At 34.7% G+C, this 20,852-nt stretch overlaps 1 protein-coding gene across 1 annotated transcript in view; it reads left to right on the forward strand.

The window, feature by feature from the left end:
* The window catches only part of SLC26A8 (solute carrier family 26 member 8), a 71,575-nt gene that overhangs the window by 30,478 nt on the left and 20,245 nt on the right, over positions 1-20,852 (forward strand). Inside the window, exons 5-8 of the mRNA XM_006907431.2 lie at positions 115-279; positions 992-1,141; positions 5,289-5,371; positions 20,020-20,167. Of these exons, the coding sequence (XP_006907493.2) occupies positions 115-279; positions 992-1,141; positions 5,289-5,371; positions 20,020-20,167 (546 nt within the window). The remainder of the gene's footprint in view (positions 1-114; positions 280-991; positions 1,142-5,288; positions 5,372-20,019; positions 20,168-20,852) is intronic.

Here is a 20,852-nt window from a genome sequence, read left to right on the forward strand (position 1 = left end):
CCTAACCTAACTTTTTTGTTGGAAGTGCCCTGGAGAGAACCTAACTGGTGCCATGGCTGGTCTGAGGACATTCCATCTCACTCTGTTTTTCTTTTCCATCTGACCACTCTGCAGCTATCAATGGGCGTGTTAGGTTTTGGCTTCATTGCCACTTACCTTCCAGAGGCTGCAATCAGTGCTTACCTGGCTGCCACAGCACTACACATTATAGTGTCCCAGCTGACTTGCATCTTTGGGATTATGATTAGTTTCCACGCTGGCCCTATCTCCTTCTTCTATGTGAGTAATTTCTACCCTCACCCCAAATTACAAATACCCCTCCCCTTGTTTCCAAAAAGAAGCAGACCTGAGTGGAGATACTCCTGCATAGGCAGTTGGGTGAAGAGGTCCTGGAAATAATTTTATCTCTTTTAGATTTACAGTCTTGATTAATTGCAGATGCCAGTTGGACCATGTTCTCAGTTGCATTAACCATTTTGCCCAGATTTTTAAACTAATGTTTTATATTAAGCTAAAGTAATGATTTATATGAAAATTTGGTCTTTAAGGTACTTTATCTATTACAATTTTTCCTACTACATGCCTCATATCAAACATGTATCCTAAAGATACATGTAAAATGCTAAAGAATGTAAAATGCTAAGTAATCCCTGAATGAAAAAATGGCGTAGAAGCCAAGCTAAAGAACATATATGGTCTGGGAAAATCAGTAAAGAATAGGCTAATAAACAGACCTTCATTACAGTGAAATATATAAAGTGTATTCTTTCCTTATTGGACATTACTGTTTAAAATATCATTTTTTTCCAAATTAAAAAAATACACATGTACCTACTTGGTCTCGCTGTTCTAGTAGTACTCCAAAGATTTTTGGGCCCAGCAACGCTGCCTTGGGACTTCTTTTTGAATTAATCTACAAAGAGTATCATTTTCTAGATTTAGGCAATTGTTATATTCCTTTCTAATCCTCTGTAATTTTGTTTTCTTTCAGAACATAGTTAACTACTGTATGTCTCTCCCAAAAGCTAATTCTACCAGCATCCTACTATTCCTAACTGCTGTTGTCGCTCTGAGAACCAACAAATGCATCAGAATTTCCTTCAATCGGTACCCCATTGAGTTTCCTATGGAAGTTTTTCTGGTAGGTGTTTTGATGACCCAAATTCATGGTTAAGATCATTTAAAATACCTACCTTTTAAACAATTAAATAAAAAGCAACCTAGGAAGAGAAAGGTTCAGAGAAGACTAAAAATAACTTTAATTTTTTTTTTTTATTTTTAGTTTCAAAATATACAGCACATTGGTTAGACATTGATATAGTTTATGAAATGGTCCCCCTGATTACTCTGTCTTCCCTCTGGCTCTACACATAGCCATTACATTACTGCCGACTGCATTCCCCATACCCGTGACCATCTATCAACAACTAATTTGTACTTCTTTAACCCTTCACCCTTTTATTCCAGCCCCCCAACCCCCTCCCCTCTGGCTGTCACCAGATGTCCTCTATATTAATGAGTCGGTTGTAAAAATAACTTTTAAAAAACATACGTTGAATTGTGACAAAGCTGAATACATTTAGTTTTAAATACTAGCTTATATTTGTAAAACATACTTATTTTCAAAGGACTTTTAGCTATTGCCTCTTTTTCACACTATTTAAAAATAAGGTTTTTTCCTCCTTATGAGAGTAATATGGGCTCATCCTAACACTTTCAAAAGACATAAAGAAGAAAAAAGGGAGAAAAAGAATTCCAAACGCTGCACCACCCAGAGTCAACTACAATTGATAGTTTTGGATTTTCAGTTTTTTCAGTCCTGTTTTCTTTCAAACAAATATATGACAGGCCTATGCTCAGTGTTGGTGAATTTCCATCTTCTATGTAGAAGTTTCGTTTCTATTTTAACATAGTTGCAATCATTCTGCTATTCAGCCTCTTCGCATTCTCACTATGCTACAGTAGAGAAGTTGAGGGAGATGAGATGTGACATGAATTACCTAATCCATGTCACTAGTAAGCAGCAGAGCTGGGGCTCCCCACTATCTAATAATAATATTTCTTGTTTCTTTTTAAAAATCTACCGATAAAATGTATCTTTTGCAGTTATAATTAACATTTTTATAATAATAAAGACATTTTCAAAAATAAAGCTCAGGTTTTTTAAGTCATCATTTTTCATATTAGGATCACCGAATGCTTGGGTGTCATTGAGAATTATTTTCCCCTTAAGAAGTGTTCTGTTGCAGAGATAATTAATATCCAAATATCCATGTGCTCCCCTATATTTCCCAACCATCCTAGTCAGGCAGGACTATGTGACTTTAAGGCCAAAGCACAGGAGACTAGGCGAGAGTCTCCATGTTTCTTTCTTCCTCTGCTGTGGTAATCATAGAGACTGTTTGTTGAGGTGATGGAGTCTGCAGGTGGAATTGGTCTTGACCCCTGAGGCACCATTTGCAAAGAAGCTACCCTGGAGATACACTGGCCCACAATGGACCCTGCAGGCAAAACATCTTTTATGTGTTCAGATCTCATGGTTTGTATGTTGCCACAGCATACCCTATCCTATACTAACTAATCCAGGTCTATATAGTTCATGATCGAAAGAGTATGGGGGTTGCTTTGGAAACTGAAACCAAGCTCTGTCTCATAACTGTTGTCTACTTCTTGTAGAGGTACATATTCTTTCTTCCTTGTATTAGCTCAAAAGCTCTTCATTTATAAAGGCCAAAAGCTGAAAGGCTGCTTTAACAAAAGATTTTTCAAAACACTGTGCACAAATAGTGGTGCCCTAGAGCCCAGGAGACAGTGTGCATATGATGTTTGGGAAGTGGAGTCAGAGGCAACCTCTCATTTTCTTGGAATCCAGTCCAGTTCTGGCACCTTAAGAAACAGGCTTTCGAGTCACCAGCAGATGGCACCTATGACACAGACATCAATGTGCTTGCTAACTTGCGCACTAACTTGCGCACGTGCGCGCGCTCTCTCTCTCTCTCTCTCTCTCTCTCTCTCTCTCTCTCTCTCTCTCCCGCCACCACCACTCTCTCTCTAATTTTAGCTTTATCGAGGTACAATTAACATATAAACTTGTAAGATATTTAAAGTATACACCATGGTGATTTGATATACAGCGCCTTGTGAAAGCATTCCTCCCACCCAGTTAATTAACACATCTATCACCTCACATATTTATCTTTTTTTTTGCTGATAACACTTAAGCTCTACTCCCTTATCAAATTTCAATTATATAATACAGTGTTATCAACTGTAGTCACCGTGTTATACATTAGGTCCTCAGACCTTATTCATCTTATAACTGAAAGTTTATACCTTTTACCAACTTTTTCCTATTTCACCCACCCCCCAGGCCCTGGCAACCACTTTTCTACTCTTTGTTTCTATCAATGTAACTGTTTGGGTTTTTTTTAAGTTCCACATATAATCGATACCATACAGTATTTATTTTCCTTTGTCTGGCTTATTTCACTTAGCATAATGCCCTCAAGGCTCATCCATGTTTTCTCAAATCAACCCTCTCCTGAGACATCAGCAATAAGAATCCTAGTGATATTCCTTCAAGCAGCCTCAAAGGCAATAAACATTATTAGCCAGGGTTATTAGGAAAGGAAAGAGGTAAGAGTATAGAGGATGCTGTGGCTTTACTATGGCTGAAGGATTGGTTTGTGGGCTACAGTTAAGACATTCCTTTGGGGAATGCTATAAATAATTAGGATGCTTCATAAAGTGAAGTGAGAAAGCAATCTGAGGCCCAGCGATACAAGAAGGTAAAGACTTAGAATTATTGCAATTTAGGAATTAAAATTTTTCGTTACCTAATTTATACTCAAAGGTTATTGAAGCCTACAATATACTACTTATTCTCATGGCAGGTGATTCGGAACACTTTCCACCACATAGCAGAGATTAGAGATGTAGTTTAGAACTGGAAAAAGACCTCCATGTTTCCTCTGGTTGTGCGGAGAGTGGGAGAGGGAGGATGGAAGCTGCTATGGCCTAAGGTCTATAAAGCTTCTCACAGCACCCATCATGACACTGCTGTTTAGATGTGCTGGAGGAACATGCACATATCTCAATTTGTCCTTAAGGTAGTAGTCTCAAATATAAGGACATTTTTCAAGGCTATATCTAGGATCCAGGTAGAATATACTGACATATAATTCAAGAGTCTTATAGTTATAGAACATGATGTACACTATATGTTCATAATTTATATGTGTGTATTTTTAAGCCGTATAGCAAAAACAAAAAAAAGTGTCAATAGTCGATGTCATTGGGTGATTTATTTTTGCTTTTAAATTTTTCCTATTTTCTTTATTTTCCTTTATGAGCAAGTATTATCTTTATACTAAAAATAAAAAGTTCCTTGGACACTCATCACACTTCTTGTCCCTTAACTATAAAAAGACCAAAACTCTCCTTTGACTCAAGCTATGATCCAGATTCTTCCCTCCATTTTGATCTGTAGGCTTCCTAGGGATCTTCATCTGATCACAGGTAAATCAACTGCTATGCTGCTCAGTGTCTGGTTAAACTCTTAGAGTAGAAGCTGGGAAAAGATTTATGTGTTAGTAGGGACAATGGGGTACAGCAACTATATGATTATTATTTTGAAACCTAGTCATCTCTTGTCTCTGGTTCAATTTGCTTTTCTGTGAGGTCTTCACAAGGTATAACAGCTGCTAGGTTGTCTAGTTGAAATGGAAAGGAGACTTGCCATTTTAGAAAGAAATGAATGGGGAATAAAGGCAAGTAATTGCTTTGCTGAAGACTTTGTCCTTGTGCTCTCAAATGCTATTCATATTATTAAGGGTTAGTCAGTAATATGATTCTTGATATACCTCAACAATCCCCCAAAAGGCATATTTATATTAGCACAACTTAAATCTAAAATCTAAAAACTTTTAAAACTGAGGCCTTGATACAACTATTACCTGAAAATATGTTTATATTTGCTCCAGATGTTTAAAGTTGGTAAGGAAAGAGAAGTCCAGGGCATCTATTTTTTCCTATTATTATGTCAGAGACCAAAGCTGTTTTTCATTCTGGCTACAATGCTAAAAAGGGTTTAGGGAACTAAAAGAGTCAGGGAGAACATCTGCCTTTTTTGCTCCGCTAAACTGGCCTTCTCTCCAATCTTCATAAATAGACTGCCACATATTTCATTCCCTGTCCTGCCAGATGCTGAGGGCACCTCTACTCTTGGAAGCAATACGTAAAATAATATTTAGATGATCATATGCCTTTTTTTTTTTAAACCCCTACAGATTCTTGGCTTCAGTGCATTTGCAAACAAGATACACATGGATACAGAAACCAGCAAGACGCTCATTGATATGATTCCTTATAGGTTGGTAATTCCACTTTTCAAGACTACTTTTCTCTTTCTGTTACCTTCTTTTAGCCTCTGACCACAGTGCTTGATTGATATTCTCCACTAGCAGTCTCTAGCCATAGCCAAATTTGGGTCAATGAGTTCAAATTCATTTTAGAACACAGAGGTTCATGAAAGGAGAAGGGCTAGGACAACCCCTTCTTTCTTCTCTGGTTAGCCTCTGACTCTCTTCCCGTAGTTGAACCAATCCCGTTACCCAAGTAAACTGTTGAATGCATGGAATACCAGAGAAACTCATGAATTTTTTTGGAATACATTATGGGCCTTCTCAACTTCCACACCTATCTGATTAACTCTCAAGGATGCCTCTGTTTTCCTAGCCTCTCTCCTGGGGCTCAGTGTTTAGGAGGTGAGCATTCCTTCTGTCTTCACCCACTTAGACTGAATCAGTGTCCTTGAGCAACATTATGTTATTACTCTGAGTAGAAAGTTATCTTCAAATAATCTGGCATATAAAGTTCTTAAGGACTCACAATTAATTTACATTATAATGTCTACCAGTGACTATGAGACATCACTCTTGCTTCTGTTAGGAAGTTATAATTTCTATAATCTCGATCAGATGAATCACTTTAGCTAAGAAAGGCAATATATTGCAGTTTCTTGACTCATAGGCAGGCTTTTGAAGAGTATGTTCATTTTCCTCATGCTATTCAATAGGGAATACTAGCCCCCAGGATAATGAAACACAGGCCACTTTGACACTAATTCTAATCCAGATTGAATTAGTTTCATATCCTACTTGTTCTCAGTGAAATCTGATGATGGCTAAATCCATTTGAAATTCTGTTCAATTAAAAAAAAAAAGCGAGCAGACCCAGGGAATACGACAGTAAATAAGGCTTGGTCTCCACCCTCAGGAAAAAAAAAAGTAACATGAACAATAGGATTGACACTTTATGTAATTATTTTATTTCATTTGCTCCTCACATTTATACTATATCTTCTTTTTATGGCTGAGGAAATTGAGGCTTACCAAGTTCAAGTTACTCATCCAAGAACACACAGCTGGTCAGTGGCAGAGCTACTGTTTGAACCCATTGCTATTTAATTACAAAATCTATGATTATAATAAGCACTCTATTATATGTACTCAATATGCTTCTGTTTTTAATGACTTAAAAACCACACAGTCATCTTTTGCTTATATTTTATCATAAGATTCAAGGGTTTAGACAGACAGTAAGCATTCCAAAAATATAATTTTAAGTATTGTTTTGAACTTCCTTTTTTTATTATATATTTATCCAAGGTTCCTAGGGACTAGAAAAATGGATCTATTTAAGTTAGCTTAATATTCATGTCCCTTTTTAATCTAAACTGTTAACAAAGAATTAAATGTTACAGAGACCAGCAGAAAGGTCTCTGTAGTTTGTGTTGTTATCATGCTAAATATTAGAGGTTTACTAACATAAATTTTGGCAATAAATTCCATTTACCGTATACCTGTTTGGGACAGCCACATTCTTGCCTAACTTCTTAAAAGGACAAAAGAGGGAAATTTAACAAAAAGTTAAATATCTGCCTTTGAGTATCCAGTTATATTCCTACATAGCTCATTACTAGAAAAACATCAAGGTACTTTAAAGTTATAAGTAAGTTATAAATAGGTAATTAAAATAGACATGGTGAAGGAAAAGTTATTCAAAAATAAGAATTTAGATTCATTCACATAATAATGGTGAGAAATGGGAAGATAGGAGGAAGTAGCACTTCAAGGTGCTAAAAGTGATATTTCCTACTTTAAGGAAAATGAAACTTAAAATGCATAAACTAATAAGAAATTTTAATTAGAAAAGGGATTAAAATACATCACAAAATTTCTTTTAAAGTGATTTTCCCAAGTTCATTTTACTGAATTTGGATTTTATACAAAATTTCAGAAATAAATCAATTATTAAGTCATATATCTGTGCCTTGATGAAATGATCAGACCAATCAGAATAATAAACATTTCAAATAGCAAAACTTATCTAAAACTTACATGAGAGATTTTTTTTTTTTTTTACTTAGAAATTAAATCTAGAGATTTGGAAACCATAGCATACTGGTGCTTCCAAATTCAGTTTTAAAGAATTATTCTACTTTGGATCTATAGAAAATAACACTCTCCCCCAAACATGAAGGTTTCTTTTCCTTTATTTAGTCTGTTTAATATCATGATTTATTTTTGAATGTTAACCAACATTGCTTCCTGGGATAAACCACAATTGGTCATGATATAATTTTATATATTGATTTGCTAAAATGATAGTAAGAATTTTTATATTTATATTCATGAGGGATGTTGACTTGAGATTTCTTTTATTGTAATGTCTGTGTCTAATTTTGATATCAGAGTAATATTGACATAAAAAATTTTAGGATATATTCTCTTGTCTTTAACTTCTGAAGAAGTTTCTATAAAATTGGCATTATTTCTTTCTTACATATTTGGTAGAGTCCACTAGTAAAGATACTTAGACCTGAAGTTTTCAGTTTCTTAACTACATATTCATTTTTTAAGTTGGTTATTTACTAAATAAAACTATCATCAAATTATATAATCATTGCTTATGATTCAGGTTATTTATTTCTTCTTAAGATTACTTTTTAAAAAGATTTTAAAAATAAAAAAGTACTTAATTAGTTTTGGTGATTCATATACTACTTCTACCTAATCTAAGTTTTCAAATGTATTTATAATAATATAAAAAGTTATTTATAATAGTCTCTAATCTTGTTTATTGATATATAATTCACATGCCATAAAATTCACCATTTTAAAGTGTACAAGTTAGCAGATTTTAGTATATTCTCAAAGTTGTGTGACCATCACCACTATCTAATTTTAAAATATTTTATCATCCAAATGTAGTCCTGTACCCATTAGCACTCCCAATTCCCCCAATCCAAAGCCCTTGGCTACCACTAATCTACTTTCTGTCTCTATAGATTTGCCTATTCTGGATATTTCATATAAATGGAATCAAACAATACGTGGTCTTTTGACTCTGTCTTCTTTTCACTTAGCATAATTTTTCAAGATTCATCCATGTTCTACCATGGATCATTCCTATTTATGGCTGAATAATATTCCATTATATGGCTATACGACTTTTTGTTAATCCATTTACCAGCTAATGGACATTTCAGTTATTTCCAATAACTATTGGTTATTATGAACAGTGCTACTACAAAAATTCATGTAGAAGTTTTTCTTTGAGCACCTGTTTTCATTCTTTTGCGTGTGTGCCTAGGAGTGCATTTGCTGGATCAAATGGTAATTCTATGTTTAACTTGTTGAGGAACTAACAAACTATTTTCCACAGTGACTGCATCATTTTACATTCCCATCATCAATGCATAGGGTTCCAATTTCTCCACATCAACACTTGTTATTTTCTATTATTATAATGATTATGATTATGATTACTACCCTCTTAGTAAGTATGAAGTGTATATTACCCTGGCTTTGATTTGCATTTCCCTAGTAACTAATGATGTTGAGCATCTTTTCATGTGCTTATTGGTCATTTATATATCCTTTATGGAGAAATGTATATTCACATCATTTGGCTATTTTTAATTGGGTTATTGTCTTTTTGTTGTTGAATTGTAGGAGTTCGATATATATTCTGAACACCACATCTTTATTAGATATAGGATTTGCAAGTATTTTCATCCATCCAATGTGTTGTTCTTCACTTTCTTGATAGATCCTTTGAAGCACAAAATTTTTAAATTTTGATGAAGTTCAATTTATTTTTTCTTTTGTCACTTGTGTTTTTGGTGTTATATCTAAGAAACCATTGCCTAATCCAACGTCATGAAGATTTACCCCTATGTTTTTTTCCAAGAGTTTTATAGTTTTACATCTTACATTTAGGTCTTTGATCCATTTTGAATTCATTGTTATATATGTTGTAAAACAGGGGTCCAACTTTATTCTTTTACATTTGAATATCCAGTTGTCCTAGAACCATTTGATGAAGAGACTTCTTTCCCAATTGAATGATCTTGTCACCCTTGTTGAAAATCAATTGACCATAAATGTTTGGTCAATGTTTGGTCTGAACTCTCAATTCTATTCCATTGATCTATATGTGTATCCCTCTGTCACTTTTAATTATTGTAGCTTTGATGTAAGTTTTAAAATGGAGAAGTGTGAGTCCACCAACTTTATTCTTATTTTTCAAGATTGTTTTTGGCCATTCAGGGTCTTTGGAATTCCATATAAATTTTAGAATCAACTTTTCCATTTTTGCAAAAGTGGCCATTGGGATTTTGATAGAGATTGACTCTATATATTGCTTTGTTGCTCCTACTGGCCAAACACATAAAATATGCTTAAATCCACGAATACATAAAAACTCTAAAAGAATAAATTTCTTTTTTTACCCTTGGAAAATGCTAAAGAACCAGCTAATTATTTTGAAAATTGTTAAATAAAAGAAACAAATCAAATATTTATCATGCCTTTCCTATAAGAACTGCTTTTGGAGGTATCCAAATAGTTAATAAAAAGACATTTCACTTTATAGACGTATTACAGTCAATAAAGGGAGAAGGAATTATAAAATTAGAATACCACCATTAAGGGTTACTAGCATATTATGTGCTAACATCACAAAGAGCGGCAATTAATAACAAACTATCAGAAAGAGAAATTAAGAAAACAATCTCATTTATAACTACATCAAAAAGAATAAAATATCTAAGAATAAATTTAATCGAGGAGATAAAAGACCTGTAAACTGAAAACTATAAGACATTGCTGAAAAAATTGAAGACACAAATAAAAAAAATAGTCCATGCTCATGGACTGGAAGAATTAATATTATTAAAATGTCCATATGCAAAAGCAATCTACTTTTCAGTGCAATCCCTATCAAAATTCCAATGTCAGGTTTCATAGAACTAGAAGAAACAGTCCTAAAATTTGTATAAAATCACAAAACACCCCGAGTAACCAAAGCAATCTCGAGAAAGAAGAACAAAGCTGGAGGCATCACATGTCCTGATTTCAAACTATATTACAAAGCTATAATAATCAAAACAGTATGGTATCAGAATAAAAACAGACACATAGATCAAAGGAACATAATAAAAAGTATGGAAATAAGCACATGTGTATATGATCAATTAATTTACAACAGAGATCCAAGTGTATACAACGGATCCAAGAATATACAATGAAAAGTCTCCACCAAATGGTGTTGGAAACACTAGATAGCCACATGCAAAAGAATGAGACTGAACCACTATTTTACACCATACACAAAAATTAACTCAAAATGGATTAAAGACTTAAACTTAAGACCTAAAACCATAAAACTCCTGGAGAAAACAGGCAGCAAGCTCCTTGACATTGGTCTTGACAGTGATTTTTTGGATCTGACTCCAAAAGCAAAGACAGCAAAAGCAAAAACAAGCAAGTGAAACTACATCAAATTAAAAAGCTTCTGCACAGCAAAGGATACATAAAAAAAAATGAAAAGGCAGCCTACCAAATGAGAGAAGATATTTGCAAATCATATATCTGGTAAGGTATTAACATCCTATATATATAAAGAACTCATACAACTCAATATCAAAAAACAAACAATTCGATTTTTTCAATAATTTTATTTTTCACTTATAGTTGGCATACAATATTATTTTACTTTCAAGTGTACAACATAGTGATTAGACATCTGTATAACAAAGTGATCACCCTGAAAAATCTAGTACCCTTCTGATACTGTACCTAGTTATTACAATATTATTGGATATATTCTTTACGCTGTACTTTATATTTCTATGACTATTTTGTAACTACCAATTTGTACTTCTTAATTCCCTCCCCCTTTTTCACTGATCCCCCCAACTTTCTTCCCATCTGGTAACCCTCAAAATATTCTCTGTATCTATGAGTTTGTTTCTGTTTTTTTTTTCGGTTGTCGTTTATTTTGTCCTTTAGATTCCACATGTACATCATATGACATTTGTCTTTATTTGACTTACTCCACTCAGCAAGATAACCCCTAGGTCCATCATGAAATATCTTTTTCCATCCCTTTACTTTCTGTCTGTGCGTCTTTTAATATAAAGTGAGTCTTGTAGGCAGCCTATGTAAGGGTTGTGTTTTCTTAACCATTCAGCCACCCTACCTTTTGATTGGAGCATCTAATTCTTTTTCATTTGAAGTACTTATTGATAGATATATAGTTATTCCCATTCTTTATTCATATTTTTGATACATATTTTTTTCTTCTTCTTCTTAAAGTAGTCCCTCCAACATTTCCTGTAATACGGGCTTGGTGGCGATGAACTCCTTTAGCTTTTTCTTGTCTGGGAAGCTCTTTATCTATCCTGATTCTAAATGACAGCTTTGCTGTGTAGAGTAATCTTGGTTGTAGATCCTAGGTTTTCATCATTTTGAATATTTTGTGCCAAGCCCTCTGGCTTGCAAAGTTTCTGCTGAGAAATCGGTTGACAGTCTTATGGGAGCTCCCTTGTAGGTAACTAACTGCTTTTCTCTTGCTGCTTTTAGGATTCTCTCTTTGTATTTAACCTTTGCCATTGCAATTATAACGTATCTTGTTGTGGGCCTCTTTGAGTTCATCTTGTTTGGGACTCTGTACTTCTTGGTCTTATATGTCTATTTCCTATGTTAGTTTAAGGAAGTTTTTAGTCATTATTTCATCAAGTAGGTTTTCAATTTCTTGCTCTCTCTCTTCTACTTCTGGAACCCCTCTGATATCAATGTTGTTATGCTTGCTGGTGTCCCAGAGGATCCTTAAACTATTTTCATTTTTATGGATTCTTTTTTCTTGTTGCTGTCCTCCACTACCCTATCTTCTATATTGGTGATTCAATTCTCTGCTTCATCCACTCTGTTGAGTCCCTCTAATGTACTCTTCATCTCATATATTGTATTCTTCATTTCTGACTGGTTCTCTTTTATGTTTTTCATTTCCATTTTTATGTTTTTTAAATCTCTTTGTGTTAATATTCTCACTGAGTTCATCTACTCTTCCCCTAAGTTCATTGAGCATCCTTATAAGCAGTGTTTTGAACTCTGCATCTGGTAGATTGTTTGTCTCCTTTCGTCGAGTTCTTTTTCTGGAGTTTTGTTCTGTTCTTTCATTTAGGACATGCTTCTTTGTTTCCCCATTTTTGGCTGCCTCCTTGTGTCTGTTTCTATTAATTAGGTAGGGCTCCCAAGTCTCCTGGACTTAGTAGAGTGGTTTTATGTAGTAAGTGCCCTGTGGGGCCAGTGGCACAGTCCTGGGAGGGGTCTAGCTGCAGGCCAAGTTCAGCCACAGCCTGTGCACCTCCAGGGCCACCTGGTGAGAAAGCATCCTAAGTGTTCACTGATAGGTGGATAAAGAAAATATGGTACATGTACATAATGGAATATTATTCAGCCATAGAAAGAAAGAAATTTTCCACTTGCAATATGGATGGACCTTACGCTAAGTGAAATAAATCAGACAGAGAAAGATAAATACTGTATGATCTCACTTATATATGGAAACTAAAAAAAAAAAACAACCAAGCTCATAGATGCAGAGAACAAATTGGTTGCTAGTGGTGGTGGGGGGGGCGGGTAAGGAGCAGTGAAATGGGTGAAAGTGATCAAAAGGAACAAATTGAAAATATCGAACAAGACATAGAAAACCTAAACCTAAAAGAAAAGTTTAGGGCCGTGAAGTGCAATAACTGAAATGAAAAATTCACTATAGTTATGTGCCACATAATGATGTTTCAGTCAACAATGGACCACATATAAGACAGTGGCCCCATAAGATTATAATGGAGGTGAAAAATTCCTATGGCCTAGTGACATCGTAGCCATCCTAACATCAGAGTGCAATACATTATTCATGTGTTTGTGGTGATACTGGTATAAACTAACCTACTGCACTGTCAGTCACATGAAACTGTAGCATATATAATTATGTAGAGTACATAAAACTTGATAATGATAATAAATGACTCTGTTACTGGTTTATGTATTTACTATACTATACTTAATTGTTGTTATTTTAGAGTCTAATCTTTCTACTTATATTTAAAAAGTTTGCTATAAAACAGTATGCTGTGTTACGCCAGCAGCAGCCTCACACATCTTGTGTTTACCATGTCTCTGGTTGCATCATTTTCTCTTGTGCTTGATTTAATCTTGTGTTATTTTGTTCATTGTAGCCTCTAAGCATACAAAATCCACTGTTAATGTAGCCAAGAAGAGGCCATGTTGAATGATTGGCCTGGAAACAGAATTATAAGTGATTAAAGACTACGAAGGTGGGAAACGAGTGATGGTAATTGCTCGCCAGTCAGATATGTTTCGTTCCACCATAGCTATGATCTTGAAAAGCAAGAACAAAATGATAGAAGCTGTTAAAGGATCTGCTTCATCAAAGGCAATAAAACTAATGAAAATTTGAGAAGGGCCTATTTCAGACATGGAGAACTTCTAATTACCTGGATTGAAGACCAGACACAGAACCATATCCCCCTCAGCACCATGACAATCATAGCCAAAGCAAAAAGTTTGTTTGTGATGTTGAAAGAAAAGACTGGACCTGACAACAGTGTTGCATTTACTGCTAGCTCTGGGTGTTTTAAATCATTCAAGATTCATTATATAATGTGGAAGTGAGTGGTAAATCTGTGAATGCTGGTATAAAGGCAGCTGAAGAATTTTTGGAAACTCTAGCTGATTGTGGAGGAAAATTACTTGCCAGAACAAATATTCAGTATGGATGAAAGGTCCCTATTCTGTAAATGGATGCCTGCAGGACAAGTCAATTCCAGGTTTCAAGACTTTTAAAGACAAGATAACAGTCTTGTTTGGGGGCAATGTTGCAGGCTACAAATTAAAACCTTGTTTGATCTGGCTCAGTGAGAACACCAGGGCCTTCAAGCATGTCAATAAGCACACATTGCCAGTGTACTGCAAGAGCAATAAATCATGGATGACCCAACTTCTCTTCCAAGATGCTCTTTTGAATTGCTCTGCCAGCGCAATGGAGAAGTACTGTTTGGACAATAACATACCTTTCAAGATTTCGCTTATTGTTGACAGTGCTCCTCCTTTTATTGATGATCTTCATCCCAATATCATCATGGTATTTCTCCCTCCAAACATCACCTCTTTAATTCAACCAATGGATCAAGGAGTTATAATAGCTTTTAAGGCCTGAGGAGGACCTTTGCTCAGGCTATTGCTGCGACTAAGGAAAACACTGGTGTACTTTTGGAGGGATTACAATATCTATAACTGCATCAAAAACTTTGCTTGGGCTTGGAGTGATGTCACCAAGGGGTGTATGAATGGCATCTGAAAGAAGATACTCAAGAGATTTTTTCCATGATTTGAAAGTATTTGCCAATGATGAGGAAGTTGCAAAAATCAACAAAGCTGTGGTTGAGATGGAAAACAACTTTAACATGGTGTGGATGAGGATGACACTGAGGAGCTTGTAGAGGCAGTTCCTGAGGAATTGACTAACGAGAAGTTGTTGGAACTGGAACAGGAATGCATAGCTGAAGAAAAGGCAAGAGAAAAGGAAACTGCGGGAGAAGAAAAAAAAGCACCTGCAAGAAAATTCACAGTGAAGGGTTTAGCAGAAGCTTTTGCAGACATCAACAAGCTCCTTAAAAAGTTTGAAAATCTGGAACCCAACACTAAAAGGTTTTCATTAGTAGAGATAAATGTTCAAGGTGCGTTAACTGCTTACAAGCAAACTATGATGAAAAAAATTAACAAACATATTTCTGAAAAGAGTGACATCTCTTAAGAAGAACCTCAGGCAGGTCTTCCATGAGATATCCCAGAAGGCATTATCATAGGAGATGACAGCTCCATGTGTTATTGCTCCTGAAGACCTTCCAGTGGGACAAGATGTGGAGGTGGAAGACAGTGATATTGATGATTTTTACCCTATGTAGGCCTAGGCTAATATGTGTGTTTGTGTCTTTGTTTTTAACAAAAAAGTTTGAAAAGCAAAAAAAATTTTTGAAAATTTAAAAATAGAAAATTTATAGAATAAGGATATAAAGAAAGAAAATATTTTTGTATAGCTGTATAATGTGTTTGTGTTTTAAGCTAAGTGTTATTACAAAAGAGTCAAAAAGTTTTTAAAAACTTTAAGTTTATAAAGTAAAAATGTTATAGTAAGCTAAGGTTAATTTATTATTTAAAAAAATTATTTTTTATAAATTTAGTGTAGCCTAAGTGTACAGTGTTTATAAAGTTTACAGTGGTATACAGTAATATCCTAGGCCTTTGCATTCACTTACCACTCACTCACTGACTCACCCAGAGCAATCTTCAGTCCTATAAGCTACACTCATGGTAAGTGCCCTATACAGGTATACATTTTTTATCTTTTATATCATGTTCTTACTGTATATTTTCTATGTTTAGATATATTTAGATACACAAATATTTATCATTGTGTTACAATTGCCTACAGTACCCAGTATAGTAACATGCTGTACAGTTTTGTAGCCTAGGAGCTATAGGCTATACCATATAGCCTAGGTGTGTGGTAGGCTATACCATCTAGGTTTGTGTAAGCGCAGTCTATAATGTTTATGCAATGATGAAATTGCCTAATGTTGCATTTCTCAGACTGTATCCCCATCGTTAAGCAACACATGTCTGTATTCGTTGGCAGAGTTGAGCAGTCAGAAAAAAGAATCAGTGAACTTGAAAATAGGATAATGGAAATTATTATTGAGTCTGAGGAACAGAAAGACAAACAATTGGAGAAAAATCAACAGTGCCTAAGGAGCCTATGAGACACCATTAAGCACACTAACATACATATCATGGGAGTCTTAGAAGGAGGAGAGAGAGAGAAAGGGGTGGAGAGGACATTTGAAGAAATAATGGCTGAAAACTTCCCAAGTTTAATGAAAGACATGAATATAAACATCTAAGAAGCTCAACAAACTCCTAGTAAGATGAATTCAAAGAGTTCATCATTATAATGTGGTAACACATTATAATCAAACTTTCAAAAGACAAAGAGGGAATCTTGAGAGTAGCAGGAGACAAGTGACTCATCACACACAAGGGCTCCTCAATAAAATAATGAGCAGATTTCTTGTCAGAAACTTTAGAGGCCAGAAAGCAATGGGTCAACATAGTCAAAGTGCTAAAAGAAAAAAAACTGCCAACCAAGAATCCTATATCCAGCAAAACTGTCCTTCAAAAGTGAAGGAGGAATTAAGATATTCCCAGATAAACAAAAGCTGAGGGAGTTCATTACTACTAGACCTGCCCTGCAAGAAATACTCAAGGGTGTCCTGCAAGGTAAAATAAAAGGAACAAGACAATAACTGGGAGCTGTATGAAGAAATAAATATCTCAATACAAGTAAATATAGGGCAATTATAAAAGCTACTATTGTTGTAACAATGGTAACACCACATTTTGTTTTCTACATAATTTAAGAGACTGATGCATTTAAAAGATTTATGTTTTGGGGCCCACAAGGTATAAAGATGTAATTTTGTGTCATCAACAACCAAAAGGGATAAGGACAGAACTATAAAAGAGCAGAGTTTTTGTATGTTATCAAAGTATTAATTCAAATTAGAGTGTTATAACTAGAGGATTCCATGTAGTTCCCATGGTAACAACAAAGAAAATAGCTATATAATATACACAAAAGAAAATTAGAAAGGAATTTAACCATTTCATTACAAAAAATCAATTAAACATGAAAAAAATTAATGCAGGAAATGAAGGACAAATAAAGCTAGAAAAATAGCAAAATTACAGACGTAATTTCCTCCTTATCTGTAATTACTTTAAATGTAAACGTATTAAACTCTCCAACCAAAAGACAGAGATTGTCAGTTGGATAAAACACATGATCTAACTATATGCTGTCTGCAAGAGACATACTTTAGATCCAAAGACACAAATAGATTGAAAACAAAAGGATGAGTAAAGATATTCCATGTAAATTGGAACCTAAAGATAACAGGAGTGGATATACTAATATCAGACAAAATAGACTTTAAATTTAAAAAGCCATGTATGAAAAATCTACAGCAAACGTCACACTAAATGTTGAAAGACTGAATGCTTTTACTCTAAAATCGGGAACAAAGTAAGGTTACCCACTTTCAACACTTCTATTCAACATAGTACTGGAAATTCTAGCCAGAGCAATTAAGCATGAAAAAAGAAATAAAAGCCTTCCAAATTGGAAAGGAAGAAGTAAAATTATCTCTGTTTATAGATGATATGAATTTACATGCAGAAACCCTAAAGATTACACAAGAAAAAACTGTTAAAACCAATACATGAATACAGCAAAGTAGCAGGATACAAAGTCAACACAAAAAAGAGTAGCTTTTTTATACACTAAGAGTGGACAATCTGAAAAGGAAATTATTACAACAACTCCATTTATAAAAGCATCAAAAAGAATAAAATACTTAGGAATTAACCAAGGAGGTAAAAGATTTATACAATGAGAGCTACACAACATTGGTGAAAAAAATTAAAGAAGACGTAAATAAATGGAAATACATCTCACGTTCATGGATTGGAAGACTTAATATTGTTATGATATCAATACTACCCAAAGCAATCAGCAGATTCAATTCAATCCCTATCAAAATCCCCATGAGGTGTTTTGCAGGAAAAAAAAATCCTAAAATTCATATAGAATATCAAGGAGTCCGGAAGAGCCAAAGCAATCCTGAAAAAGTTGAGCAAAGTTGGAGGACTTACATTTCCAAATTTCAAAACTTACTGCAAAGCTTCAAGTAATCAAAACAGTGTGGTACCAGTATAAAAACTGACATATAGACCAATGGAATGGCATGGACAGCCCAGAAATAAACCTTTGCATATATGGTCCAATGACAAGGATGCCAAGAGTATTCAATGGGAAAAGGACAATCTTTTCAGTGCTGCTGGGAAAACTAGATATCCACATGCAAAAGAATGAAGTTGGACTCTTGCTAACACTGTACAAAAAAATTATCTCAAAATGGATCAAAGGCCTAAATGTAAGACCTAAACTATAAAACTCTTAGAAGAAAACATAGGGCAAATCTTCATCACATTAGATTTGGCAATGATTTCTTGAATATGATACCAAAGGCATAGGCAACAAAAGAAAATAGGCAAATTAGACTTCATGAAAATTAAAAACTTTTGTGAATCAAAAGACGCTATCAATAGAATAAAAGGGTAACCCACAGAATAGGAGAAAATATTTGTAAATTATATATCTGATAAAGGATTAATATCCAAAACATATAGATAATGCCTAATAACCAATAACAAAGAAACAATCTGACTCAAAAAATTGGGAAAGGACTTGAACAGACATTTTTCCAAAGAAGATATACAAATGAGCAATAAGCACATGATAAGATGCTCAGTATCACTAGTCATTTGGGAAATGCAAACCAAAACTACAATGAGATACCACCTCATACCTATCAGGATGGCTGCTATAAAAATAAAAATAACAAGTATTGGAGAGAATGTGGGTGAGGAAAATGGAATCCTCGTGCACTGTAAGTGGAAAGCAGTATGGCAGTTCCTCAAAAAATTAAAAATAGAATTACCATATGATATACCAATTCTACTTCTGGATATATATACCCCCTAAAACTGAAAGCAGGGTCTCAAGGTATTTGTGCACCCATGTTCATAGCAGCATTATTCCCAACAGCTAAAATTTTAGTGGAAGAAACCATAAGTGGATGAATGGATAAGCAAAATGTGGTATATACATAATAAAACATTATTCAGCCTTAAAAAGGAAAGAAATTCTGACATATACTGCAACATGGATGAACCTTGAGGACATTGTGCTAGGTGAAAGAAGCCAGTCACTAAAAGAAACATACTGTATGATTCCACATATGAAGTCCTTAGAGCAGTCAAAATCATCAAGAAAAAAAGTAGAATCATGGTAGCCAGGGCTGGGAAAGGGGGAAATAAAGAATTATTGGGTAATGAGTATAGAGTTTCAGTTTTACAATATGAAAAGAGTTATGGAGCTGATGATTGTGATGGTTGCACATTATGAATATATTGAATTCTACTGAACTGTACACTTAAAATGGATGATAGTAAATTTCATGTTATGTGTATTTTACCGCAATAACAAAAACTGGAAGAAAAAACTACAGGTGGGAAGGTGTGGATAAAATTGGAAATAATTTGTATAAAGGACAGTGACTAAAATTACACCCTGAAAGGTTTGTGTGAATAGAAGGGAATTCACTGAGCTTTTTAGCTCTAAACCATCTTAGATGTGATATCTGCCTGTTGTTTACCCACTGGTATGTCTCAAATCGTGTATATAAACCATTTTCCATCAATTTTTGTGGTTTTGTGTGTCCTATTTGTTACCATTGCTACATGGCAGAAACCTTAACTGGAATATAGCAGAGCATGCTCTCTCAATGGCTGTTGTAACTTGGCTTGGTTTGCTGGCAGTTTTGGCAGGCTACTGCCTCAATTGTTCTTCTTATCTCTTATTGTTTTTTTTTTAAGGGTCAGCCTACCCTTTATGATAAGGAGGGAGTGGGGGAGGTGCCAATAAATGATCCTGCTCTCCAAGAATAATTCTACCATTTTATTCTAGCTTCCTGTTTCCTGATACACCAGATTTGAACTTTCTTTCGGACGTTGTTTTAGAAGCCTTCTCCTTAGCTTTTGTAAGCTCCTCATTGCTCATATTTCTGGGCAAGAAGATGGCCAGTTTCCATAACTATGATGTCAATTCCAACCAGGTGAGAGGATAGGTCTTTCTATTACTTCCTCTGACCTTTAAGTCTGTGCTCTCTCATCTGAGCCTCCTGCTAATGTGAAGACTGGATTCTCCTGTAACCAGAGAATCACTTGGACCATTATCAAAACTATAATTATTACCAAAGGATTTTTGAGAAGTGTGGCACACTTAACTCTGAACCCACTTGAATTAATGTGAGTGTTATTCCCCTAGAACAGATATGGTATAGGAGTGCAAGAAGATAATACACGGTACCATGTTGGTAAGCTAGCGGAGTTCCTCTCCTCTTAATTTAACTTCCTTTCCACCAAGTCCTTAGAAGTCAACCACATTCTGAGGTACAGTAAGAAATGATATGGAATATCAAAACCAGGCTACTAATATAATTAAGTTGGTCTCCCAGAAATAGTTTTTGCCTTTTTTTATTTTTGGAAAATCTCCAACTATTCTGAGTTTGGTCCTTTTTCTAGGACTCAAAAGGGAAATGTGAAAGCAAGAGGTGTCCCACTTTGACTTTAGGATAGTATAGAAGGAAGGGAGAGAAATAGTACTGTGTTCCTCTCTGTCATTCTAAGTCCTACTGATCTTGCAAAAGTCTCATTTACTCATTTTGAAACATGCTTTCCTTATGATCACTAGCTAAAGTGAAGATTCAACGAAATCTAGAAATCAGATTAGCCATCCTT

Source organism: Pteropus alecto, unplaced genomic scaffold, assembly GCF_000325575.1.
Source record: "Pteropus alecto unplaced genomic scaffold, ASM32557v1 scaffold202, whole genome shotgun sequence".
Classification (NCBI taxonomy): domain Eukaryota; kingdom Metazoa; phylum Chordata; class Mammalia; order Chiroptera; family Pteropodidae; genus Pteropus; species Pteropus alecto.